Raw genomic sequence first — 27,611 nt, 5'->3', positions numbered from 1 at the left:
TGCATATTTTTCTTCGAAGTATACTAAAGTTTACTGCTAATTTTTTGTAGACTATTCTGTCGTTTCTAATGAAAATCCGCGAATAATATAACAGGGTATCTACTAAAATTCCAAAATGAAATTTCGTGATCTTTTCTTTTCAAAACCATAAAATTTAGTAACATTTTCAAGAGCGAATTTGGGTGCGAATTGTGCCAAATTTTCACGCATGTAATAGAAGCGTGCTTTGTTTGCAATTTGAGTTGAGTTGAGTTGATTTTGAGTTTTACGTCCCGTTCAGCAGCGAGGCTATATGAGACGTGGACCTACTGATTAACGTGGAATCCGAACCACATGAGCTCCCGCCGGGAATTGAACCCGGGCCTCCCACGCCAAAGGCGCGTACGTACAAGAGCCACGGAGGAGCTCTTGTTTGCAATTTGGTAGCGTCGAAAGCCGATCATAGACATTTTTGGTGGTGAATTTTGACCTTTTATAGAACAAAATTTTCCAGTCTATACTTGTATTTATACAGATTTTAAAAAATCGTGACCCAAAAGCTAAATTCGTAACTTTTTTTGACTTTCATGACCGTTTTCTGATTTTGTGACTTTTTCATGACTTTCGTGATCGATAGACACCCTGATATAAGAATTGTATCAGAGTAATACTACTGATAATAAAATGTAATGTTGTAACTAGTGAAGGGTAATGCTGACCCAATAAGTCAAGTTTAACTATGTCATTGTAATTAGTACCTCCACTTCAACGCAATTATTTTTGGTCCTCTTCACCTGAGATCCAAAACTATTATTCGTTTCCACCTGTCCTCACGAAACTGGGTCAACACGGAAGAATTTGTATTCCTAACCGGAAGCCATACTAATATCATCCGTGGTGAACGTGTTAGCAATCACGCCCACAGTTAAAAAAAATAAAATAACAAATAAGTAAGATACAAATAGTAGAGGAAGTATGTGAAATTACAATAAAAAGAAAGAAAATTAAACTAGATATTTACCCACGACCTGTGTTATCAGGATGACCACCATCAGACAAAGCAATCGTAAGGGTTCTGGCATGATCAGCCAAAACACGATATGCCATATCAATTCCATCGACATCGTCTGCACCAACTCTTCCTTGGTAAGGTGGTGCTCCTGTTCCCTGTAAAAGATCATATTACTCAACGGTACTATCTAAACACAAGATCAGTACGAGTATTACTATACCCTACAATATCAACTATAGCTAGTAACTTCACTCAAAAAGTACGATTATGTGTAACTGCTAAAGTTCAATGAGACCTAAGTAATATATTAATCTACATTTTATGTCATACTCTTAAAACTCGCTTTATTCATGTCGAATTAATATATTAAAGAAATCGCTTTGGAATGAGATTTGAATCTATAGATTTCCTTTATAATTATTCACGCTCGTGCTATTAAATGACAATTAACAGAAAAGAAAAAAAGAATATGAAAGAATAATACAGGGTATCCCACTCGTAAGAGGCCGCGGGAAAAGTGTTATAAAAATCTTAATAAAAGTGGGTATGAAACCGAATTTGTATATGGCATACCTTTATGGTTGTGTACATTACTGAAAGTGACTTCCCCCCACCTGTATACACACTTCAACAAGGCGCTGCATGTTCGTGATGTTGCTCCCAGAGTATTGGGTGTGACTGCCTGGATTTCACGGTGATTGTTCTTACGTAACTCGTCGATGGTGCGTGGTTTGTTCTTGTATACATTACCTTTAAGGTGATTCTACAGAAAAAAGTCAGGCGTACAGTCATGTGACCTTGGGGGTCGTAATCCTTTGGAAATCACTCTGTCAGGGAAAAATGATTGCACCACAGCCATACTTGCTTTAGACGTGTGGTACGTTGCCCCATCTTGCTGGTACCAGCCAAGTATCAGTTCCTCGTCATTCACTTGTTCACAAATTCATGGAACAATACTTGGTACACTTCACCAGTGCCACTAGTAAAAAAGAAAAAAGAAAAAAAAAAAGCAGCCTGATAATGCACTGCTGTGATAAGGCACAAAACACGCCTACCTTTTGCGAATGAAGGGTTCCTCAACGATTGCATACTGGTTGTCACTACTCCATAAACGTATATTTTGTGAGTTCACATTTCCTGACATGTCTTAAAGGAATCACTTATCTAATACTGTTTCTTGTGAAACACGCGCTCTTCCACAGAATAACAATACACGAACAGTAAGCCAGGCTACACTGAAATACGAAACACACACACAGCTTGCGAGATCTCATTGTTGCCACATTTCACAGATTTACAATGCTGCCACGTCGACGAGCTATGTGAGAACATCCGCCGTGAAATCTAGGTGATCACGCCCATATACAAATTTGGTTCCATACCCACTTTTATTAAGATTTTTATAACACTTTTCCCGGGGCTTCTTAAGAGTGGGACACCCTGTACAAAGCAAGATCTGAAATAAAAGAGTAATATTGGATTTGATTGGATTGGGCTAATAGGGGAAGGTTCTATCGCAAGCTTTCATTTCTGTTGTGTTGAATCTACAGAATTCTAAGCTACAGAATTAATCCGCTACAGTTTTTGATACTTTTCTTCACTCCTGATAGTTAAATGAACTGAAAACCAGTATAAACTAGAAATTCTAAAAGTAAAAGTTACTTGCTAATACTGTTTTCCAATATGTAACTATTAATGATCAATTTCTTTTCATTTTAGCTCTTACTTCTTAGAAAACGGACTCCTCAAATAATCTACCCTGTAAAGGAACATAGGGTGTCTACTAAAATTCCAAAATGAAATTTCGTGACCTTTTCTTTATCAAACCATAAAATTTCGTAGCATTCGAAAACTAATAGCAGTACCTATATTCTTTAGCACTTATCTATATTTTCAAAGGCTGTTCGCTGGAGCGATAAGAACTTGGTGTCTTCTCACATCACTTTCAGTATATTCACCGTATAGTCTGTTTTGTTCGGCAACTAACCAATAGCAAACACACAAATCCAATAATCTTAAAACTGCATATCTAAATACAGAAGAAGCGACAAATCCTTAGCAATCCCTTAACAATGTCACACTGATTGTAAACAGTTGAACTGGGGGATTCTATCTTTCTTTTAAGTTGGCTAATATTGTTTTACTCCTTTTTGAGCTTTCCCGATCTTCTGAAGTGCTTCAACTTCCTCTTCGGTCTGTTGTAACAATCTCCTTTTCTTTTTCAACTTTTTAAGGTATTCTGCTTCCATCTTGATTTTGTTTTGTCTTTTGTGTTCCTCATTGAATTTTCCATGCATGTGATAGAAGCGTGCTTTGCTTGCAATTTGGTAGCGTCTTAAGCCGACCATAGATATTTTTATCGGTGAATTTTGACGTTTTATAGAACAAACTTTCTCTACTTATATTTGTACAGATAAAAAAAATCGTGACCCAAAAGCTAAATTTCTTGACTTTTATGGCCGTTATCTGATTTCATGACTTTTTCGTAGCTTTCGTGACTTTCGTGACCGATAAACACTCTGAAACAGTAAACTTGACAGATACCGGTAAAAAATTTCGGTTTTAAGCCGAGTTCATAAGAAGTTCAGTATGAATTCTGAGAATTTCCTAAGACATGTGTTTTGTCCATCTGCCATCACTAAAAACTACGAAGATGAGTCAAGCATTATACTATAAGAATACCTCAATTATCGTGGTTATTGTTGCCATGAAAAATTTCACAATAATCGGATCTACAACAATCAGAATAAATAATGCGTGTAAAATGAATGATCATTTCCAAGTTTCTTAAAAAGAAATTTTTGATTATTCTTTATATGGAGTGCACATGTACAGTCTTGTTCAAAAAAAAATCTTGGGTCACCCACCTCGCTTTAAAATATAAATATTCTTCCAATTATATGTAGGAGGGTTTGTCCGGAAAGTAATAGGACTGAGTCGATTTAAAAAAAAATATTGAGCCAATCGTTACAATTCTTTAAAAACTTTCAAAATAGGCTCCTTCTGCGTCGATGTAGCGCTGCCAGCGCGATTTCCAATGGGTGCCGTCACGGAAGTCATTCTCCGGAATAGCCTTGAGAGCCGCGGTGCAAGCTGCTTGGATCCCCTCTGTCGTCTCAAAATGCTTGCCTTTCATCGGGCGTTTAAGGCGAGGAAACAAAAAGAAGTCCGGGGGGGGGGGGCACATCTGGGCTGTAGGGGGGCTGCGGAAGCCTTGGGATGCCGGCCTTGGTCAGGTAGCTGTTCACAGTCGGCTCCGATGTCTGGTCGGACCCGATTGACTCTTCGTTTGAGTCTCTAGAGCACTTTCACGTAAAACTTGGCGTTGACGGTTTGTCCAGGAGGAACAAATTCATGGTGGACGATGCCTTTGATGTCAAAAAAGACAATGAGCATCGTTTTCACTTTGGATTTGCTCATTCTTCCCTTTTTGGGCGAGGAGATGCTGGCGTGTGCAACTCGAAAGATTGCCTCTTTGTCTCGGGATCATACTCAAAGATCCATGATTCGTCACCTGTGATTACGTTATTTAAAAATTGGGGGTCACTTTTACATATGTTCAAATTTTCTTGGCACAATTCCACTCGCCGCAATTTCTGGTCGTGAGTGAGCACTTTTGGGACAATATTCGTGCACACCTTGCGCATGTTCAAATGCTCCGTTACAATCTCATGAACCACAGTTTTTGGTAAATTTAACATCTGGGTAATTAAACGAATACTTAGTCGACGGTCTGAGTTCAAAACTTCGCGCACACGAGTCAGATTGTCGGTGTTTGTCGAAGTCGAAGGTCTTCCAGCACGGTCTTCATCGGCGACCTCTCCCCGGTCCTCCGAAAAGGCCTTGTGCCACCGAAACACACCATCTGGCTAAAGCATCATCTGGGTAAGCCTGCTTGATCATATCAAACGTCTCTGTCGCAGATTTACCGAGTTTAACACAGAATTTAATCGCGTACCTCTGCTCTAACGAACGCTGCATTTTCGGCTTGCACCACTCACAGAAACACGTCGCGCGAAAAAGGCTGTCCTGACTCTCCGTGTGCTCGGAGACAACTGACCAGCGGCTCATTCGTTAGCTAGGAACGCCCTCTACCGGATCCAGTCGGTGCGGGCACGCTCCGAAGTACAGTCATGGCGGAATAAAATCAGTCCTATTACTTCCCGGAGAAACCCTGTATATATATATATATATATATATGACCAACTTTTTTGGAACAAGATTCTGCATATAATTATCCTCGCCTGGATAAAAACGAAGCGCTACTGGAGAGTGGAAATGAATGAAATGAAATGAAATCTTGTTTTACGTCCCACAGTTATACCGGCTAGGCTAAAGAAGACAGTGATGAGAAATGAATGGAATGAAGAAAGTGGGAGGAAATGGAAGAACCCCGAGAAAACCCATGCACACGGTGTTTGTCCACAACAAAGCTCGCTTGGCGCGAGCTGGGATCGAGCCAAGGATCCCATGCACCAGAGGTGAACGATCTACCACTGAGCCACCGTGGCCCACCTGGAGAGTGGAGACTCAAAACTAAATGTAATTTTCCGGTTGCATTTATAGTGGACTACATCTCACAGCCGCGATAATAGAGGTATTTCTGTACATGACAATATATTAATAGAAAGCAATTCATATACGAAAGGTCATTCAATATTTTACCATACCTCTTGAATTGCTTTAAATATTGGAGTAAATAAATCTGTATCGTAATTGGACCTCTTGTTCTGAATAACAGATACTATACGTTCTAGTCCCATTCCGCAGTCGATATGCTTCTTAGGTAAAGTCTTCAATGTTCCATCACTTTCTCTGAAATTGAAAAATAGAACACTCAACAAGTGAATGTGGAAAAGCAAACCATGATTTTCATCTGGAAGGGAATAAAATGACGACACGTCTTCAAAAAGCCCTACTTCAATTACAGTACTACATTATATACATTCAAAGGTAGGTAGACATGTAGTGTACATGTAAGAGTATTACAATATCTATGTTCAAGAACAAAAAGCAGTTTCGGTAAGTGCAATGAGTCTTCAAATTTTGACATATGTTTAAGACTTTCGTGAATTCGCTCGTTTATCAACTCTCAAAATAATGTAAGAACAATATATATATAAATTTTGGCTTTATAGCGACATACTTAAGAAAAAAATTAAACTATGTAGTTAGTATTAGATATTCTCCTAGCGTATACTGACCGCCGATTGTATGTCAGTATTGATAATAGGCGGTCATATCAGCTGGATTAAATATTGTATCAAAGACCGAAGCCACTCTTTTTTTTTTTTTTTTCATATTTTCTAAGTATCAGATTAAAAACTCAAATTTTAATATACTAATATGTTTTTCCATTAAATATTGCCAAAATTCCTTTCAATTATATGCTGAATTATTCGTTTTACTGTATTTTTATTTTTTACTTGAAACTAATTAGTTTTGAAAATGTATACTAGTCTGAGAATAAATTAAATGAATAACACAAAATTAAAGTGCAATGCCTAGTTACATACCTATTGAACTGGATAAACACTAAGTTCCAGATTTCGAGGACATCTGGATCATCTTCGTTTACCAAATGAGCTGCATTTCGTCCTCCTATTCTGTCATAATGTAACTCGGAGCATGGCCCACACGGACCTGTCTCTCCCATTTCCCAGAAATTATCTTTCATACTTCCTGGCAACACTCTTTCTGGAGGAATCCTAAACCACAGACGAGAATACATTTAGCCAGTTCAGCAATTGACTCCAACGTTATTACTAAGGCTCTGATTTCTTTGGTGCTCCACCGAAACAGAACTTATAAATAGATTATTAAAACAGATTGTACAGTACACTATTAAAGCATTACTTCCAGTACATATCCAAGTACCCAAACCCTAACTAAATTTAACTTAAAATTGACTTAATCCTATTATCATATTATGCAAAATTTTGTATTACACTCTATCCCTTACTGAACTATTCAGAACGCTCAGAACTGTAACTTACCACCCATTTCTAGGAATTAAATTTCACTAAATCACGAATATGAAGTTTTCTGTGAAAAAGAAATATAATAGTTTGAGAGTTTTGATGATGACGATGTAATGGACTATCCACTAAATATGTGCCCTCTGACTACCGAGAGTCTTATATACGTGAATAACACAGTTCATTATTATTTATAATACTGTATTTAGTATTCTTTCAGTAAGAAATTGGATTTCAATATTCCAAATCGTTACTGCTTCTATACTCTTATCGATCTATTTAAAAATATTTTCCACTAATAAATAAAAAGTAAATCTTAAATTTTTATAGTTAAAATTTAAGGCTGCAGAGTCCCTGCCTGCAATCTTGATTATCTGTATTGGTTTAATACTTTCAAGTCCGAAGTTTCATGTTCCATAGCCCCTGCATGCCGAAATAGTTATTTTTGCTCCTTGGTTTGTACACTCGCCTCCAGGCTATACCATTCAACGTACCCGAACAAACTACTTTTAAATTTAAGGTTCTTTAAGAGAATTCTTCTACACAAATAAAATCTATTATCTTAATATCTTTCGCACACTCGAATATATATCTGTATTCATTTGTTATACTTTCTATTATTAAGCTGATCCTGATAGCTAGAAAAAATTATCTACGACAGATTCATCTGGAATAAAGAACACCAACCATTGTCGCAGATTTCAAAGATGTTAACTCTAGCTTTCAAAAACTTCACAGTGCTGATATATCTTTTACATATAACTGACAGAAATTAATTCTATTTATCCTAAGTATAACTATTTTCAAAACAAAATTGATTTAAGAAACTCTCTGTACATTGATTAACTTAATTCGACAATGAGAAAACGGAATTTACCCCAAATCAATCCATATTTGACGACATTCTGTATCAGGTTCCAAGCCTGCTTCAGGATTCCCTCCAAAGTATGTAACATACAGTCTATCAGATGGAAGGCCATATACCTTTGTTAGAAGTTCCCATGCCCATGTGCAAATTTCTTTCTGTGGAAAAAAAAAAAAATATGCATGCGTCTAGAATAAATTAAAAATCATTATAACAAATGCTTCTCATAGCACAAATTGGGGTATATTCTGAAAATACTTCGCTCATTCAATATTGTGTAGTAACTTGATTTAATTTTTAGCTTAGCGTCCCTTTCAACAGCTAGGCTATATGACACGTGGACCTACAGTTTTAACGCGGGATCCAAACCACACGAGCTCCCGCCGGGAATCGAACTTGTGCATAGGAGTTTGGACGTAGTGAAAAATCAATAAGTGACAATATTTGTAAACTTGGAGAGAGAAACATATGCATTCTTTATTTTTATTACTGTGCACATTTTCCAAGTTTCAAATAAATCAGAGATCATGAACGTACCGGTACAAGGGGCGTTTAATAAGTTTTGCACAGATAGTTATAATATTGTTATTAGTTGCACGATGATGATGAAATTTTAAGTGAATATACTGTCATCCTTTGGCTACAAGACCATGTCATTGAATGTAGCCTCCATCTGCTGTGATGCATCTCGTCCAACGTTCTTTCCATGCCTTGAATACACTTTGGTATAATTAAGTTGCATGACTTTTACACTTTTTCTTTTTCACAAGAAATGAGAGCCTTGTCACTGTCTAATGTTTTTCCTCACAGATGGGCCTTCAGACGACTGAACACGAAGAAATCCGAAGGAAACAAGTCCGGACTATAGGAAGACTGAAGGACGACTTCCCACTCTATTTTCATGATTTTCCGCTGTGTTATCATGTCTGTGTGAGGCTTGGCATTGCATTGCTATGATTGAGTTGGTGCTTTTACCCTTACAGTTCCGGTCTTTTGGTCTGGAGAACATGTGGTACCTTATCCAGTGACAAACAATAATGCTTCTTGTTAATTGAGGAGCCATATTCCAAAAAGTCTATGAAAATGACACCACACTGATCTCAGAAAAAGGAGGCCATAGGTTTCTGGCCTGAGCTGGAAAGTCTAGTTTTTTAAACCGCTGAACCAACGTTTGATACTGGCGCGGTCCAAGTGTGATCCCCATAAACCGGAAGTAACTTCCTATGAATTGATGTAGCTGATTCATCGCCGGTTTTGAATAGGAATTCCATTACCGATCATTGTCGGGTCCCGATGTCAACTTCAAGTGTCCATTGTGGTTTACCTGTGAAGAATAGGAAACAACAATTATTACAGTTTTGAATCCAAAGGATCAAAGTATGTTCACCTAAAATTTCATTATCATATTGCAACTAATAAAAATACAGGGTGATTTTTTTAATCTCACGGATTTCATTTGGGTCTAGAATTTCTAACAGTAGTCCAATTTTCATGCGGTTTGTGGCAAGTGATCAAAGAAGGATAGGAGATTTATGGGACCATGTTTACTGGTTAAATTTATCCGGGATAATATCGGCCACGCCTCAACAAAAACCTCAAATATTCGCCAGTGTACCTTACAATTGGAATCAAGTGTGGTGCGGTGTGAAGATTTGAGTTTTCTTCGCACATGGAAACCTCGCCAAGGTTCATAAGACTAAGAAATAGGAAACTGGGCCGTTGTATTGGGAATTGCGCTGTACAATTCTGTGCTACTGTGTGAGTATAATCAGGACACAGTGAGAATAGTGTACTCTTTGGAGCAACATGAGTTTATCGTTAAAAGTTTTTGGTAAACGGAATCTGTTGTTGCTTCGCCGTCATTTAGAAATAAATTTGCCTCACGTTCTGCCCCAGATAGTAACATAATATATCTATGGTTGCTAGTGAATAAATTGGAAGAAACAGGATCGCTTCTGAGTGAGACAGGGAAGCATCGGACCCTGTAGGCAGCTCTTGTGGAAAATGTCATTTATCGACTCCTTAGGTCGCCCAAGAAATCTCTCCGTTGTTTGTCGCAAGAAATCGGTTGTAGCTATTCAACATCGGATTTTTGGGTGTTACCGATTAACACTTAATTTGTATTCTGCAATTTCGCTTCAAAAATCCAAAACCTCATTCCAATTGCAAGGTACACTGGCGAATATTTGCTGTTTTTCTTGAGGCGTGGCCGATATTATCCCGGATGAATTTAAACCAGTAAACATAGTCTCATAAATCTCCCATCCTTATATTATCATTTGCCACAAACTGCGTGAAAATCGGACCTCAGTTAGAAATTCTAGACCTAAATGAAATCCGTGAGTTTTAAAAGAATCACTCTGTACTATATCCATCTGTGCAAAATTTATTGAACGGCCTTTGTCTTCTTCTTGTTCACCTCAACCATAGGATGGTGGGCAACATGGAAATGGGTAACTTTTCTCTCTCTTGGGAGAGCTGTTGGTCTCTTCTTCGTAACTGCATCTAGATATTCGATCCTTGGTCTTCGTCTTCCTGGTTTTCCTTCTGCCTTTCCCTCTATCAACACGATGATCCAATCGGTGAACCGACATGAACTGTCGTTCTTCATTAGCTTCCTTTAGTAAATCTTCATTCCTTTTCCTTTCGATCCATGATATGTGCAGCATTCTGCCCCAACACCACATTTCAAATCGTTCCAGCCTTTACCTTTGTAGAAAACTAATTTTCTGTGATTGAAGTTACAAGAAATGGCCCCAGTAGAGGAATTTTCAGCAAAGTGTTTCCAAAGAGAATTTGAAAACGATTAATGTATTAAATAAGATCTTGGAGGCAAGGCAGTAATGGTTTGTGAAGGTAAAATGGATATGAGTTGATCTGTATGACGGTTTGTGCATTCGGTAACTATGCAAGCCCCGGTCGTATTTCGGACCCAACGTTAATAGTGTGACCCAACCTTCATTACTTCGGTGTTGCATAAGGACGCAACACACATAAACTCAAAACTTAAATAAAAGAGCTCCCTCGTGGCTATATAGTGGGCTCGATTCCTGGTGGGAACTCGTGTGGTTCGAAAACCACGTTAAGCTGTACGTCCACATCTCATGAAGCCTGGGTATTGAAAGGGACGCTAAAATACAATCCAACCAATCAAAACTTACATTGCTAGACATTTATTTGAACAGAAGCATTTTCATTAAAATCTTCCGTATTTGTTATAAATATGTTGTTTACAGTAGATGTAACCTTTTTTTTTTTTTTCATATGTGTTCAACAAGTGTGACATTAACTCTAAAAATGTATCTGATCCCAGAAACTGGTATAAATAACTTAAGTCTAACGCTCCTAGTTCTTCATTACGAAAATCTCTCTGCAGGTAATATACAGGAGAGAAAAAATGGGCCTGCACCTATTTTAACTGGCACGACCTCCGATAGTTCTCTTGACATCGTACAACGTTTTACTTCCACGTTTTCAGCAAAATGCACTTTAACCGAGATATTCAGCCGTTCCAGAACTTTTAACAAGCATTGTTTATAAGTGAGTTAAATAGCTTGTGTGTGGCCCAATTCTGCTGACAAAGACAGTAATAAGAACTGATGGAACAGTATAGAGAAAACTTCTTGTTACACTATCACAGGTAATTTTTCAATACTACTGACATTTTCCATTTTTACATCTATAGATAATTTATTACTTACCTTAAAATAATCACCGAAAGACCAATTTCCCAGCATCTCAAAAAATGTGTGATGATATACATCTTTCCCAACATCGTCTAAGTCATTGTGTTTTCCTCCAGCACGAATGCATTTTTGTGTATTCACAACTCGAACGTATTTAGCTAAGTCGCTGTTTGGATCTGCTGTGCCCAGAAAAATGGGTTTGAACTGGAATATAACAAAAAATATTCAATTAAAATACGTTCAATATAATCCATGCGAAGTTAACATGACCAAAGTAGCTTCCTTTTAATTTAACTGTAATTGTTGTTCTTCCTTAACTATTCCTTATACGAAATGTGCAGTGACAATTGCTCTTCTTTCTTCGGAGAATATGAAGACAGACTACGTAAAAATTGCACTATTTTACTTAAAAACAAGTGGCAAATTAAAATTTGAAGAACAAAATCTTTTACAACTGAAAAAGAGTTTCTCAGACGATTAGTCCGAAAATTTTTTCTTACACGAAGTTTATGGTTAAGGAAAAACAATTGTTATTAATATCATTATGGTGTCTGACGTACTTCTCAGTTACATGTAACACACAATAATATTTTCGATTCTATTCTTCTGTACTTGTTTTTAAGTTCTATGATGCTATGTTGTAATTAAACTTTCTAAATTTCTTTTGTATTTTGTTTATTTATTTTGTATTGCAACTAGTTGAAGAGGCCCATCATAGGAATAATAGCGTCACGAGCACATGTATCTCTCGAGTGATGGAACAAATTTTAAGCTCTGGTCAATAGTCAAGCAGAAAAATTGAACAGTGCTACACACTGCACAGCAACACGGTTATGTTCTCTGTATGGAGTAGGGGGCTTTAATCAAGTTTTGTATGTAAAATTGGGAAAATTACCTACGAAAAGCAGCGGCTTGCTACAGAATGCTTACTGATACGGAAGTATTTCCTAGAACCGGCACAAATGCTTCCACGAGAGCAGGGAGTCTCCGGAGGACGAGGGGACAGGAAAACAAAGACCAATTAAGGTTCACATAGGAAAGTAACTCGTCAAATTTTTGTTGACTTAATTTTTTGATACCAAGGATCTCATTTACCGTAAATTTCTTGCAACAAGGCCACACCAACAATGGTTGCTTCTATTTACTGATTATAAAGTGACTCCTCCACCGAAAAACACAACTGAATTCTCCAAGACAATGTCCCCTCACACAATTGTAACATTGTCAAGCGGGTTTGACAGTCATTGAACATTGTCTACTGCACACGCCAGCTTTGGCTCCAGCAGACTACTTTCTGTTCCTGAAGTTGAAACTCCATCTTAAATGCAGGTGAAGTTTCAACAAACAGATCGTTGTTTCAATCAACTCTCATGTTTGCGATCCCAGCTCGCGCCGAGTGGACTTTGTGGTGGATAAACACTGTGTTCGTGGGTTTTCTTGGGGTTCTCCCGTTTCGTCCTGCTTTCTTCATTTCACTTATTTCTCATCATCATCGTCTCCTTTAACCCACACGGCGTAATTGTGGGACGTAAAATTCAGAGATTTCATTTCATTTTCTGATGTTTGATCAAATGGAGATCATCAAGACGGTCGTAACAAAGGAACTGCAGGGCATCAAGATGATTTTAAGGAGTTTGGTTTACTAAAACTCTGTTAACCCTAGCCAGAAGACTTCAAACTACCAGATAAAACAATAAAATTATATAGTACGACTGTGATAAAGCCAATAATAAACTATTGTTCTGGGGTTTGGGCACAATTTGTTCCCAATTAATAAACTAAAAGTCAAGTCCAAAGAGGAATCTTAATAAAAAATTAATAAAATCACAAGAACAATTCCAACTGAAGACCAAAAACATACTAAATTTGGAAAATTTTGCACACTTATTAGCATCAGAAAACTCAATCAAGTCCTGAATAAAATATAAAGAAATCGAAATTTTACGCAAGGTACCGGAAAATGAACTTCATAAACTAACAGATAAAAATAGAATGAGGAATGGATAAGAACATTAGAGCTCAAAAATAGGAAAAATACAAAACAATTAAGAATACAAGATAAAAAATTGAATACACGGAAACAGAGACTATGGAATATCCTTTAGGACATGGTCCTTTTAAGTCATACTTTAAAAAAGTTAAATATTAAAAATAACGAAACGTTTGAATGTAGAGAAATCCAGAATCTAAAACATATTCTATGGAGTTATGATAAGTTGGTAGAATCGGAAAGTAGACTTAAGTATATACTTCACTAAATATAACGTATTATATTCCTTTAGTTAACAAAGTTCTGTACTCTTAGTTACTTGATTTTGCGTGGTTATATTGGGTACAGTAGGCTTTGCAATTACTATCATATCTATTAAAGAATCAATTATACATATTTAGAAATAAAATTAGCCAAATAGCATCCTTCCTTCTACTCATGATTCATTTGTTTTGAGTTTACAGATGTCAAAGCAAGACTTCGGACCGTGCATGACACTCACAAGAGTTCCTAGACGTATGCATATGGTAGCCACAAGGTAAGTACCAACATAAACCAAATTAACTTCCCAGCAAACCAATTACGATAACTGCTATCTTTACTGTAATCTGAAGTAACGAAAATTTTTATGGATAATTTGCCTAGAAGTGTGTTGTAGTTAAAGCATGTTGCCTTTGATGTTCTAAGCGTTGTGATTTATGAAAGGAAGGTTTTTCTTCCTAGCCCGCAGCGATTTTAGAATATATTATATTATTCATTGTATTGCTTAACAGGGTTTGCTGGTTTAAACCATGGTTTAAACCAGCTGTTTAAAAAAGGTTTAAACCAAAAAACGAAAAAATGTTCGTAAAAGTGTAACTATTCGTAAAAACTTGATGAACACACATTTGTGGGTTATCACGTTTCACTCTCATATATTATTCGTACTATATTCAGACCTAAATTCCCCATTCTTTACTCAAAGAGATTATATTACAAAAGCAACTTTTTTTATGTAACTTTATGGATGTTTCTTTTGTGATTTTTTAATAGTTTATTATTGTTATGCAACCAAAGGAAAATTCTAAACATTGTTTCGTTTTAATAATGTTTACTATTGATAAAATACATCGAAATGCCGTACTTTTTGGGGGAGGGGGGGGGTCATACAAACCCCACGAGAGGCAATTATTGAAATAACAAGAATATTTGGTAACTATTTATGTATAAATGGGTCAGAGCCAAAGTGGACTCAAATAATTCGTATCTTTATTCACATTTTTTACTGATATGCAAAGTAAGTCGTTATATTTCTTTAACTTGGACTAATAAAAGTCGTAGTGAACTGACTTGGACTAAATTAGTTCTTCTGTACTCTGTAGTACTTTGAAATTGTCCATATGTAATTCTGTATAATGGTTCCACTTGTGCAATTGTTTATCTTTTTGTCCGCATGTCCTAATGACTCTTGACGATTATATTAACAAATATGTAAAGATCTGTATTACGTATCTGTAACAGGTATGTATTAACAACGTATTTTTATCAGGAGTCCTTCGTGAGGGAGTCGGCAGACGTATCGCATTTGTGGCCAATCAGTCCCGGTTTCGAGTTCAAATGGAGGACAATTTCTCTTGGACGTAAGCCGAGAAGCGGTTTGGATTCCGCTTTAAGCTTATGTAACCCCTTCCAGCATAACCCGGCTGTTTCATACTAACACCAAGGCAAAACAAGCTTATTTCTGTCCATATGTGATATAAATACATAAAGCAAATTATTTAAACCAAAAAAAACCTGGTTTAAACAAAAACAAAAAAAAAACTGTTTTTTTTATTTTTTCAATAAAAATCATGGTTTTTGCCAACTCTGTTGCTTAACACTGAATATATTGCGCTAATAGAATGCTTACGTATGAATGGAAACTTCTATACCACATATTGAATAGCTTCTTTGCTCTTGCTTACTTCTACACTTAAGTCTTACGGTTTGATATGCTCGTCGTAAGATGCGTAGATATTTACTATTGTAATTACCCCAAAAATATCTTAAAAAGAACTTTAAATCTCGTATAAATAATGTAAAACTTCAATGATTTGAGCAATTTCATGTATATAAACTGTGTAATATTCAATATATTTACATCCATTTTTTTAATTTCTTCTAGATGCAGGTTGTGTTCTTCAATTTAATCACTTTCGGCCAACACCAGAATATTAAAACACTCTTCGACTGTAAAACAAATTGAAAATGTATGTTATTATTTTCAATTTGTTTTACAGTCGAAGAGTGTAACTTAAATTACTAATAAAATTCATTGTGCTGTTCTCTATTTGCAGTGTCTGACTCGAATAAATAAGTTCTCATCGTTGTGTAAATCAAATTGTTTGTAGCATGTTCCCGAGAGCGTGGTGGCACATTACAAAGCGAGTAGTGCAAATACATTTTAAAACTGTTTAGCTACAGAGAAATAGGTAAAAATCAAAAAGAAAGCAAGTTTTACAAATGTATGTGAGAATGTTCATATATAAAAGAAACTAAAGCGAGAAATCATACAGACGCATCTGAAATGTGAGAACCAAAGTGAGAAACAAAAAGTAAAAAAGAAAGATAAGAAGAAACTAAAATATAAGGAAAGACAAAGACATAAAACAAAGAAAGGCGATTAACAAAGATTAAGCACTTTGCTAAATGATTTTTTTAGAAGTTTTTCTTGCTTTGTTTTATATATGTATTTTATTTGGATGATCGAGGGATTTTGTAACAATAATCTAATAATAATAGTAACTTTATTTTAAGTGCTATGAACAGCTAATAGGCAAAAATACAGCTCTCTGTTAAAACCATTATATAATCATTTTAAACAGACCAGAAAATTTATGGTATACAATGGCTATTAGAGAAGGTTAAATGCTCTGTCAGAAGATTAATATATTAAAATTATAACGTTCAAACTGATATATAAAATAAAATTTTAAAAAAAGCAGTCAATTTCATAATATACAATTAACAGAAATATACAAATTAAAGTCTAATTTAACTACCGTTTAAAAGAATGAATCAATCTTGCTTAACATTGTGCATCCAGCATACAAAAATCTTGGTCACTTCTTGTCATATTTTTACATAAAAGAGACTGGTTCTTTGAATAAAAGATTATAACACAAATCCAGTTGAGAATGCTCCAAGAGTATTGCCAGAACGAACTTAGAAAGAATGGAGAGATGGAGCGGGAAGGATAACTGTCATCGTTCCTAGATGTAAAAGTACATCTTTTTATTCGCACCTTGTTCTGTTTCTCGCAAAATATCATCTCTCTATGACTTAGAGTTTCCGAGATATGGCTTCCTAAATCTCCCGAAATTCGAACTTTTTGGCCAATATTTGGGGAAAAGTGGTCAGTTGGCCAATAGCCTGTTGATCAGTGGCCACTTGTTACTATTTGGTACCAAAATATTCACTATCCTCTTAGGTATTGATCAACACCAATATGATCTCTCTGTGACTTACAGTTCCCGAGATATGGCTCCTTAAATCTCTGGAAATCAGTCATTTTTTGGCCAATATCTCGGGAACGGTAAAAGTGACGCAAAAAATCTAATCACTTTCTCAGATAGTTTTTGATGCTCTATCGAATGCAAGGTTCAAGATTGAAAAAATCGCAAATAACAGACAGACGGATGGACACACACACACACACAGACATAGAGAATTCAGTAACGAACTTTTTAAGTTCGTTGAAAATACACTGAAAATACATAGTAACAATAAAATAAAGATTGGCAGCTAAAACCCTTGTCATAAGTTAAAAGAGTTTAATTTTTGTAAGAAATACTCTCATATTTCTCTTAACATATGTTCATTTTAAATTATTGAGACATTGTCACCCTTCTTAGTAATTCACATTTTGAATTTAATGCAACCAATGTTGATTGATTCCTAACACTATAAATCGGCACTCTTATTCCTATATTTTCTAATCAATATTTACTACTATATTTGTTATCCAATACCATTTGAATAAATAATTTATCAATAACTTTCCTCCTTTCTAATAGGGACTGAATATCCCCAAATATTAACCAATATCTATATTCACGTACATAATAATCCTTTTTCACTTTATAACATAGTAGCCTTATAAAACATTTCTGTAAAGCTTCGATTTTGTTAACATGTGTATTAGATAAACTGTTCTAGACAACTGAACCAAATTCCAGTTTGGATCTAACAAGTGTCTAATATAGGTACACATAAGAACTACCATTTATATAAAAGTAACCAAGAAAGTTCTGTCGCTTTTTCACCCACCACCTTCGAACATCGGTATCTCACCTAAGACGTACTTGGAAGATCAAAAATAGTCCCCATCAACATCGACGACCTTCTGCCAACGTTCTGGAAGGCCATGGATTCCATCACGGCAGAACTTGGTGGGCCGTGAAGCGAAGAAGGTATCAAGTGCATTTTGCACCTCTACTAGGGATTTGAACTGGTGTCCTCTAAGGTGATTATTCAAGGAATTGACCAGGTGATAATCGGACGGTGCAATGTCCGGGGATTATGGCGGATGCAATAGTGTTTCCCATCCAAGGCGTAGAATGGTGTACCGGGTCATCCTAGCCACGTGGGGCTTAGCGTTGTCCTGTAACTGGAGGACCCCTTTGCGATTCAGAAGTGTTGGCTCCAGAGTTTTGGTTCTTCTTGAACACGGTTCAGCTGCTGACAGTACATAGTTGCATTGATGCTCTGACCAGCTGGTAGTAGCTCCTGATGCACGATGACGCGAGCAGTCCACCGAACACAGGAGGATCATCTTCTAGTGCAGTGCTGGTTTCGGCTGTTTTGGAACTAGTTCATAGGATGCTAATCAATGATGGCGCCGTGGAGCTTCGTACAGGACACACTTCTCATCACATGTCAGCACTCTGTCCACAAGTTGCTCTTTCCTCAGACGAGACAGCAAAGAAACACAGGTGTCTGCTCGCGTTGCCTTCTGGTCCTGAGTCAAATCATGTGGGACCCATCGACCAAACTTGTAGTGCTTTCCAAGTTGATGGAGATGCTGCTGAGTGGTTTCTCCACTCACACTGAATTGTAGTCCCAGTTTCTCACATGTCTGGCCCAATAACTGCCTGAAGATCTTCATTTTTTACATGTATTGGTCTTCCGGCACGTGGTGCGTCTTCGGGTGTTTCGTCACAGTCCTTAAACTTGTTAAACAACCGCTGCACTGTCCGCGTAGTCACGACATCCTCACCAAAGGCCTGGCATATCTTCCGCCCCGCTGCAGCGGCGCTTGACCCCAGTTTGAACTCTTGCAGCATACACACCTCTGTGGAGGTCCCATGTTCACTCTGTTCTTACCCAAGTTCACGGTGTAACTGAACTGCCACATCCAGGTAATATGTTGGATATACCCACACAGGGTATCTACTAAAATTCCAAAATGAAATTTCGTGACTTTTTCGTGACCTTTTCTTTATCAAACCATAAAATTTCGTAACATTCTCAAGAGGGAATTTGGGTACGAATTAAGCCGAATTTTCATGCATGCGATAGAAGGATGCTTTGCTAGAGATTTGGTAGCGTCTAAAACCGACTATAGACAATTTTGGTGGTGAAATTTGATGTTTTATTGAACAAAATTTCCAGTCTGTACTTATATTAGTACAGATAACAAAAAATCGTGACCCAAAAACTAAATTTCGTGACTTTTTCTTGACTTTCATGACCGTTTTCTGATTTCGTGACTTTTTCGTAGCATTCTTGACTTTCGTGACCAATAGACACCCTGCCACATCAACAACTGACCTTCGCATTACCCCCATTCATTCAACTCACGGGTGAGGGCCAACTGAACACAGACCTCCACAAAAAGCGATAGAACTTTCTTGGTTACCTTTATAAAATCAGGCTATTGATAAAATATAAAACCTATTGTTTTTCTTGTAGATGGCATTTATATAATTGCCAAATTTTAATTGTCTATCATACAAATTACAGAGATCTTCGATTTGTTCAACATTGTTTATTGTTCCTCCATTAATTTTATATTTGCTAACAAAATATTGAGTTTTATTAGTGAATGTCATATGTTTAGTTTTCTGAGAGTTGATCATTAATAAATAATTTTCGCACCATTGATTTACTGTATCTAAATCTTTCCGCAGCAGATAATTATCATACTCGTCATTAACTATTCTAAATTATTATTATTATTTTAAAAAGAGAAAATGGGCAAGTTCAAATATACAGGGTGGAGCCGATCCGACTGACACATTTCAAACTTGAATATTGCGCAGGCGTAATAACTTATATTGGTTGGCGGGGTGGGAACCGAAAGAGAAAAGAACGCTACGTTATATGGTCAGTCGCAATGGACCATTGGAGCACAGAGCATCATGTTACCTCAGTTCGTAGTTATTACGAAACTAGGTCTGTGTCAGAAGTGCGAAACTTTAATGTTCGTCGACATGATAAGACTCCGTCTCAGAATACCATATTGGCTTGGGTGAAGAAGTTTGAAGAGACTGGTAGTGTGTTGGATGTCAAACATGGAGCTCCAAGAACAGTGCGAACTTCTGAGAACGTGGAGAGATCAACATTAAAATTTCGTCTAAATAAACGCAGCACTTCTGGCACAGACTTAGTTTCGTAATAGCTAAGAACTGAGGTAACTCGATGCTCTGTGCACCAATACTTCATTGCGACTGACCATATAACGTGGCATTCTTTCCTCTTTCAGTTCCCACCAATATAAAATATTACGACTGCGTAATACTCAAGTTTGAAATATGTCAGTCGGCTCGGCGCGGCGCCACCCTGTATAAGGTAACGTGCTGGAAAAGGGTAAAGTGCCTCGTCAGCTAAAGGATATTAAATCGAACGAGAGAAGAGAGAAAACGAAAAGAGTGCAGAGATATAAAAAGAGAGTAAGAGGACTTAGCGATTGCCATATAATAAGTCCTGAGATAAAGAATCAGGCTAGAGACTTCAAATTTTTAGAAAAGGAACTTCATAACCTATCGAAGGCAACAATCCATGTCGATTTTTTGTTTCAAGTTTTCTTCATTGTTGAAATGGCATGATTGTTGAAATCAATATCCAAACCTTTAACAATATAACTATTTCAACAATGAAGAAAGTTCTAAATAAAAATCGGCAAGGATTATTGCCTTCGATGGGTTATGAAGTTCCTTTTTTTAAAAATTTGAAGTCTCTAGGCTGAAATTTGTAAAATAAATCGTGAATTTTCGTGAAAGGTAAAAAATACATAAGAGAAGTACGGAGACTGTAGTGACATCTATCGAAAAAGCTTGTCCCTTTACACTAACCTTAACTCTGTCTCTCCATTCGTATTTTTGTATTCATCCGTCTGGAATAAAAAACCTCAGGAACTAGTTGATGAAACACCATCAATTTTGGCCAAGATGCAGAGGGTAAAAAAATATTGGAAATCAGATTCGTTGATGGGAATTATATTCAAACGAGAAGTACCAGAAATGAATCATTTCTGACCTCAACGTTTATCACTATAGAGCAAGAACGGTAAAAAAAATTGCGAGTAGAAGTTTTCTGCAATCATTAAGCGTCCCAAGAATATGCTTCATCTTCATCCTAAACTCTCTACTAAAACAGGAAGTGATAAAAGTTCACTACAACTTCCGGCTTCAATATGGATTTACATAAAGCAAACACGGTAACAGATAGCGACACGCCGCTTTTTGGAATCGATTTAGCGTTCTAAAAAAAGGTACCATTCTCTATCTAAATCCTCTCTTCAAACTGGAAGTAGGAGAAATCAACCACTTCCGGTTTTAACATTGATCACTATAGAGAAAAATGGTAATAGATAGCGAGTAGTGATTTTCTGCAATCAATTATGCGTTCCAAGAATATACAGTACAACCCCTCAAATCCGAACTAATTGGGGCTGAAGCCTGTTCGGGGAGTTCGGATTACCCGGGAAATAATATTACGTACTTATTTCGTCACTGAATTGGCGGTAAAACAACGACTGAGGTTAGACAGGGTGGCCCAATGGTCGAAAGGGCAGTGACCTTGACTGGCGGGTGTATACTCATGTCCAAAATGATTGTCGCATATCTATAACTGTCTTCTTGTAAGAATATAATTAGATAATGATTTTGAATAAGCATTAAGTCTAAAAATGTTAAAACCTTAAAAAAAATTAAATTTTTGTGATTAAATCTATTTTTTTTTTTCATTTTCCAGCTGTAGTTTTTTTTTTTTTTTTTTTCTCTCCTGAGAACGTGTTCGGATTTGCCGGGTTTTCGGATTTCCGGGGTTCGGATTTGAGGGGTTGTACTGTACTCTATCTTTGCTCTAATCTCTCTACTAAAACCGGAAACGTTAGAAATCTACTACCACTTCCGGTTTCAGTAATAATTGATAAATTATCATGCAATACAAACTAAACTCCTTCACTTGATATACAAGTGACACTGCTAACTTGTTTCTCCATTTGCTGTACCATCACGCAAAAATGTGCACTGAGAGATGAGGCGACTACGTAAAAAGCTGAAGAGACACCATTTCCCTATAAGTTCCGTTCACCCTATTAAATCTAACCGAACTTTACTGCCGCATTCTGTATATGGTTCGGTGAATAATACACAAGGTTGTCGAAAGGCAAGGTATCGAAAGACAAAATATATCATTCAGTATTAATAAATACAACTAATTCAAATAGAAGCCATAAATGAAATATAAGACACTCACCTGATTCATACCAGCATTAGCGAAGAGTAAAGTAGGGTCATCCAACGGAATTGTAGAAGAAGAATGTACATATTCGTGTTTCTTCTTTTCTATGAAGAACTTCAGGAATGTCTCTCTCACCTCTTTAGATGTCTGTGAACTATCCATGTTGAATCCTTGACCTTAGTGCAAATCAGATCTGAAAAGAATATTAATTTATTAAATTTCGAAACAAAAAGATAGAAAAAAATTTACTCAATTATACTTGTAAGGTACATTCGCGGTGTCCCCGCGGGATTCTTGTAAAATTGATTCAAATGCAAAGTTCTACGCAGCCCAATGTGTATTCTACTAATTTTATCGGCCTATATAGGTAATTTGCATATTTATGGGCCTTCACATATCCGGAATTCACTCATACACTACTATAATGCTCGGACACAAAATTGCTTTTAGCTTCTTTAGATGTAACTGGACATGAATGTGGGCATATGCAAAACAAATTGGATCAAGTACTGCTTCTCTGACATGTTACTCACCCCGGCCGACATCTTGGATCCGCCATATTGGATTCACCTTTCAGTTTTTCAAATGGGAATAGGTGCAAGTGATGCATCAAATTCACGTACAATTTTCTCGAAAATTCACTGGTGTACTGTATGTTACCGTAGTTTCTACCGTTTGAAGGGTATTACATCCTAAATCTCTCCAGAATAGACATTGCAGAGTAATATTAGTTACACTTATGTTTTTGATGTTGACAAATGAAAACAATTTTTGTACTACCTACAGTACTGAAAAAATGCTGTAGGTACAAACAAAATCTTTACAACATTGGTGTCATAATCTTACTACATTTCTGTGAGTGATTGTTATTAGCTTCATGTTATATTATAACAAAGAAGTACTGTATTACGGTAAAAAATGCCTATTGCAAATCCAGATATGACCAGAATTGGGTGAATATTTATCATTTCCGTATTGACGTCTGTGTGTCTGTATGTATGTATCTTCACAGAATATTTCGTCCTGCACAACTTTCTATTTGGTTCAATATTCGTGAAATGCCTGACATTTAACATGCAATACCTTGCAAACGGCAAAAGCAACTCATTACACCAATACATTTCCGAGAAAATTGTACATGAATTTGATGTATAACTTGCATCTATTTCCATTTTGAAAAACTGAAAGTTGAATACAATATGGCGGACCGAAGATGGCGGCCGGGGTGGGTAATATGTGTTAGACAATCAGTACTGAATCCAATTGTTTTGCATATATCCACATTCATGTTCAGTTACATCTAAAGAAACTAAAAGCATTTTTGTGGCTGAGCGTTATAATAGTATATGAGTTAATTCCGGATATATGATGGTCCATAAATATGCAAATTATCTGTATGGGCCGCTAAAATTAGTACAATGCACATTGGGCTGCGGAGAACTTTGCATTTGAATCAATTTTACACGAATCCCGAGAGGACACTTTGCGAATGTACTTTGTTAGACCACGATGTCAGCATGCTTTTATAGAAGTAAGAAGCCTCATTGTTGTGTCTGTGACAAGCTTAAGGATTTAACTTTATGAAAGATGTTAAACATCGTAGGCTTAACAGTACAACGATAGTGTCCATTTTTGTATATACTTCCTAAGTATTGTTTATATTTACGGGCAAAAGTGCTATTTCAAAGGCACAAGCAATTAAGAAGAAGAAGAAGAAGAAAAAAAATATAAAGAAAACAATTTAAATATTTGTATCATATCAAAATATTTCTTAATTTCGTTGCTATGCGACTTGTTTATCTGTTTGATGTTGTTGTTATGGTAACTAAAAAAGATAGATAGAACGAAGAACCATCTTGTAAAGAACGAATGTAATATTTTAATGTGACAAACACGATATATGTTGAAAGTGAATATATATATTTAAAAGTGCATAACTGTGTTGTGTGATTCATGATAATCTTGTGAACTGTATAAATATTTAATATATACATTTGGAATCAGAGAATGTAACGTAGTGTAAGAAATAACGTTACAACAGAAGGATCTTCTAAATTTGCAACAGACAATCTTCCAATGAAATCATAATATTTAAGATGATGCTCTTAATGCTATTCTTCCCTTTCCATTTTTTCAGCTTTCAATCGGAAAAATTAAATAAAGTTTTCAAAACTATTTTGTAGGCTAACCGAGACGGGTGATTAATGAAAATGAATGGTTATGAAGGAATCAGTGCAAAGAAAATATGGGAAGAAATGGGAAAACTTTGAGAAAAATCACGAACACGATGTTGTCCACCACAAACTCACATAACCTGGAATCAAACAGGGATCCCTCTCATCAGAGGTGAGCGCCTACCACTAAGCCACCATGCCCCACTTTCAATTAGGAGCAACCAGAAATTTGAATATTATAGTAAAAGCTCTCGTTTTCCCATTTTGAAGCGCAATCTTCGAAAATACTGATATACGCGTTCGCCAATTTCTAACAAGTTTGTACACCTAATCAACCCCCCCCCCCCAATTCCAACAAATCGTAACATTCGGCACTATATGAATACATAATCGGAAATTAGAATATTATACAACCTATGTCCAGAAAGTTTGATGAATGGATTGTTGTGTTACCTAAAATAGCAGTTATTGTCGAAATACTCCCCCCCCCTTGATGGTAACACACTTCTGGAACGGCTATACGAGTCCTGGAAATTCCTCGCGTACTCGTCTTTAGGGATGGCCTTCAGGGTTGATTTTAATTTGGGGAACAAGAAAAAGTACAGGGGAGACAAGTCTCGGGAGTAGGGTGGGTGATTGAGTGACAACTCCCCTGCTGGACAGGAACTGCTGCACCAGGAAGGCAGTGTGTGGCCGGGTATTGTCTTGGAGCAGCGTTCAGTCGTTTTGCTTGGTGTACTGGGAGTGTACCAGCTCGATTCATTGCAGTAGACGCTTCAATATTTCTATGTACGCAGCGGCTTTTAACATGGTGCCCTCAGAGAGAAATTCTTTATGGATGAGACCCTCAAAGTCAAAACACTACAAGCATTGTCTTGATGCGGGATCTCTTACTTCACACGTTGCTTTTCGGCGACTCTGGACCCCGTCACTCCATACTTTGAAGCTCGTCTTCAGAGTCGTAACTCAGCCACCAGGTCTCGATCCGCCATGTTGATGAGGTCTACACAAGCGTCAAGCCTAAGTTGCATTTGTTCCGGCGCCAGAGTGTGGAATGAAATGAAATGAAATCTTTAGCTTTACGTCCTACGGTATGCCGGTTAGGCTAAAGGAGACGGTGATGATGAGAAATGAATGAAATGGTGGAAGTGGGAGGAAACGGGAGAACCCCGAGAAAACCCACGAACACGGTTTGTCCACCACAAAGTCCACACGGCGCGAGCTGGGATCGAACCAGGGATCCCAAGCACCGGAGGCGAACGCTCTGCCACTGAGCCACCGCGCACCCCGCCAGAGTGTGGAGCACGAACCGGGAGCAAAGGCTGCGTTTACCCAAATCCTGGGTCACTATGAGATGGGCCGCCTCACGACCAATTCTCACTTCATCCGCTATCATTCGCACTGTCACATGACTATCCTGTTTCGAAAGTTCCTTCATTTTCTGTACGTTGTCCGGGGTACGTGCAGTTGCAGGCCCCAGTTCGGGAGTGTCTTCCATGGCATCCTGCCCTTCTCGGAAACATTTAAACCACTCATAAACACAGTCCATGATGACCACACTTTTTCCGTAAACTGCTGTCAGCATTTTATGACTCTCTTGCACTGATTTTTCAAGTTAAAAAAAAAAAAAAAAACCAGCATATTCGTTAGCTGCTTCATTTTGGTATCCATTTTGTTTCGACTACGCGCATTACACCTTCACTCTACAATGTGCTGTCTACACACGATGAGCACTTGCAGCGCCGCCGCTCGGGAATTTCTTCAGGCATGTCTTGACCTGTTCGGAGCGGGATGTAGCGGTGGCGCACTCTTACGACCGTGAGCAGTATGACGTCATTCACCCAACTTTCTGGACAGAGGTTGTATAAATTGGCTCCTTTCTACCCTTCAGAAGCGAAATTTTCGTAAATGCTGATACACGTATTCCATTATTTTGAATCAAAAGTTTATGAACCGAATATTACGCCCCAAACTTAAGCTAATTTCCACATAGGATACTTCTTGAATAAAGAATCAGAAATTAAAATTTCTCAGAAATTCCACTTTCACCCTTCAGCTGAGCAAATTTTCGAACTCGCTGAAACACGTATTCTATTGTTTTTAGTTAGGAGTTTATGTGCCAAAGGGCGTGGGTGGATAAGTATAGTGAAATGGCCCCAGATGAATTTTGGGACAACAAGTGGGTGATATCTTGGTACCCCCAAGATACATTAATCCTTCTCGTTTCAAACCTCAACTCTCATTGGCTCATGAGAAATGGCGTACAATCAGAAAAGTGTGATTAATTTATTTCTCAAGAATGGCTCGATCGATTTTGTTCAAACTTGGATGTATGTATAGGTGTATACAAGGGCTTTGTCTGAAAAAAAATTAACAGCTCCTCCCGACCATTTTCCCCCTCAAAAAATTTGATTCAATATTTTGAGCCCCTTTTGACTTATGATGGTCTGCGAACACAACTATGAAAAAATAAATTTTAGATGTCACTTTAACCCTACAATCACGCATATTTCTTCCAAAATTGTATCATGGGTACGCCATGGTCAAAATTGCCAAAAGCGACCAATACCACACCTATAAGGGAGCAAATGCAAAAAAACAGCTATTGATATAGCTTTTGCATATTTGCTAAGCGAATAAATGAGAAAAAATAACATCTGAAAAGCGCCAAACTCGCTGAGTCCCCATTTGATGGCCTGTGGGGTCCCCATCCCTATTTTGAGCCAAAGTGAAACTGTTGATATTGGTGTTCATTTCATATGAATCAATGAGCCTGAATATGAATATGAGGTTAAAATTGCCATTAGACCCCCGTAAGTATCCCCTTTGAGGATGCCTGAAGTTTCAGTGTGAATTTTCATATTTAAAAAAATCAATGTTACCTATACTTACAGTGTCCAATCAAAGTGAAATAACCTCAACTAGAAAGAGAATAACCATCAATAATAACATAATGTAATACAACCTTTGCCGCAGTGTCTCCCATAGGTTCTAAGAAGAGATGGCGTGGGTCAATGAAAACTTGACCCACGACCTACTGATCCACCACGAATCGTGACCCACCACTCACCATGAACCACTCTGACCCATCAAAACACATCATCATCAACTCTGACACATGATCCACAGCCTCTTCTCTACTGACTAAAGAGTTTACACTTGTAATAAAACCAGGCTGTGAAATTCTAACTAATCGGAGTTTGAATTTCTACGGTAAATCG

At 37.2% G+C, this 27,611-nt stretch overlaps 1 protein-coding gene across 2 annotated transcripts in view; it reads right to left on the bottom strand.

Annotated features, from left to right (window-relative positions):
* Positions 1-27,611, bottom strand: part of AlaRS (alanine--tRNA ligase, cytoplasmic) — a 79,814-nt gene that overhangs the window by 30,589 nt on the left and 21,614 nt on the right. For both annotated transcript variants that reach the window (XM_081740758.1, XM_081740763.1), the window contains exons 2-7: positions 22,232-22,409; positions 11,536-11,724; positions 7,847-7,992; positions 6,508-6,699; positions 5,662-5,806; positions 1,001-1,146 (exon numbers count right to left, since the gene is read on the bottom strand). In XM_081740758.1, coding sequence (XP_081596884.1) covers positions 1,001-1,146; positions 5,662-5,806; positions 6,508-6,699; positions 7,847-7,992; positions 11,536-11,724; positions 22,232-22,378 — 965 coding nt within the window. In that variant the 5' untranslated portion in view covers positions 22,379-22,409. The remainder of the gene's footprint in view (positions 1-1,000; positions 1,147-5,661; positions 5,807-6,507; positions 6,700-7,846; positions 7,993-11,535; positions 11,725-22,231; positions 22,410-27,611) is intronic.

The sequence above is a fragment of the Thermobia domestica genome, chromosome 2 (assembly GCF_964235325.1).
Source record: "Thermobia domestica chromosome 2, izTheDome1.hap1.1, whole genome shotgun sequence".
NCBI classification, from domain to species: domain Eukaryota; kingdom Metazoa; phylum Arthropoda; class Insecta; order Zygentoma; family Lepismatidae; genus Thermobia; species Thermobia domestica.
Note: the sequence above shows the minus strand (reverse complement) of the source record. Positions and strands in the feature narration are given on the sequence as shown.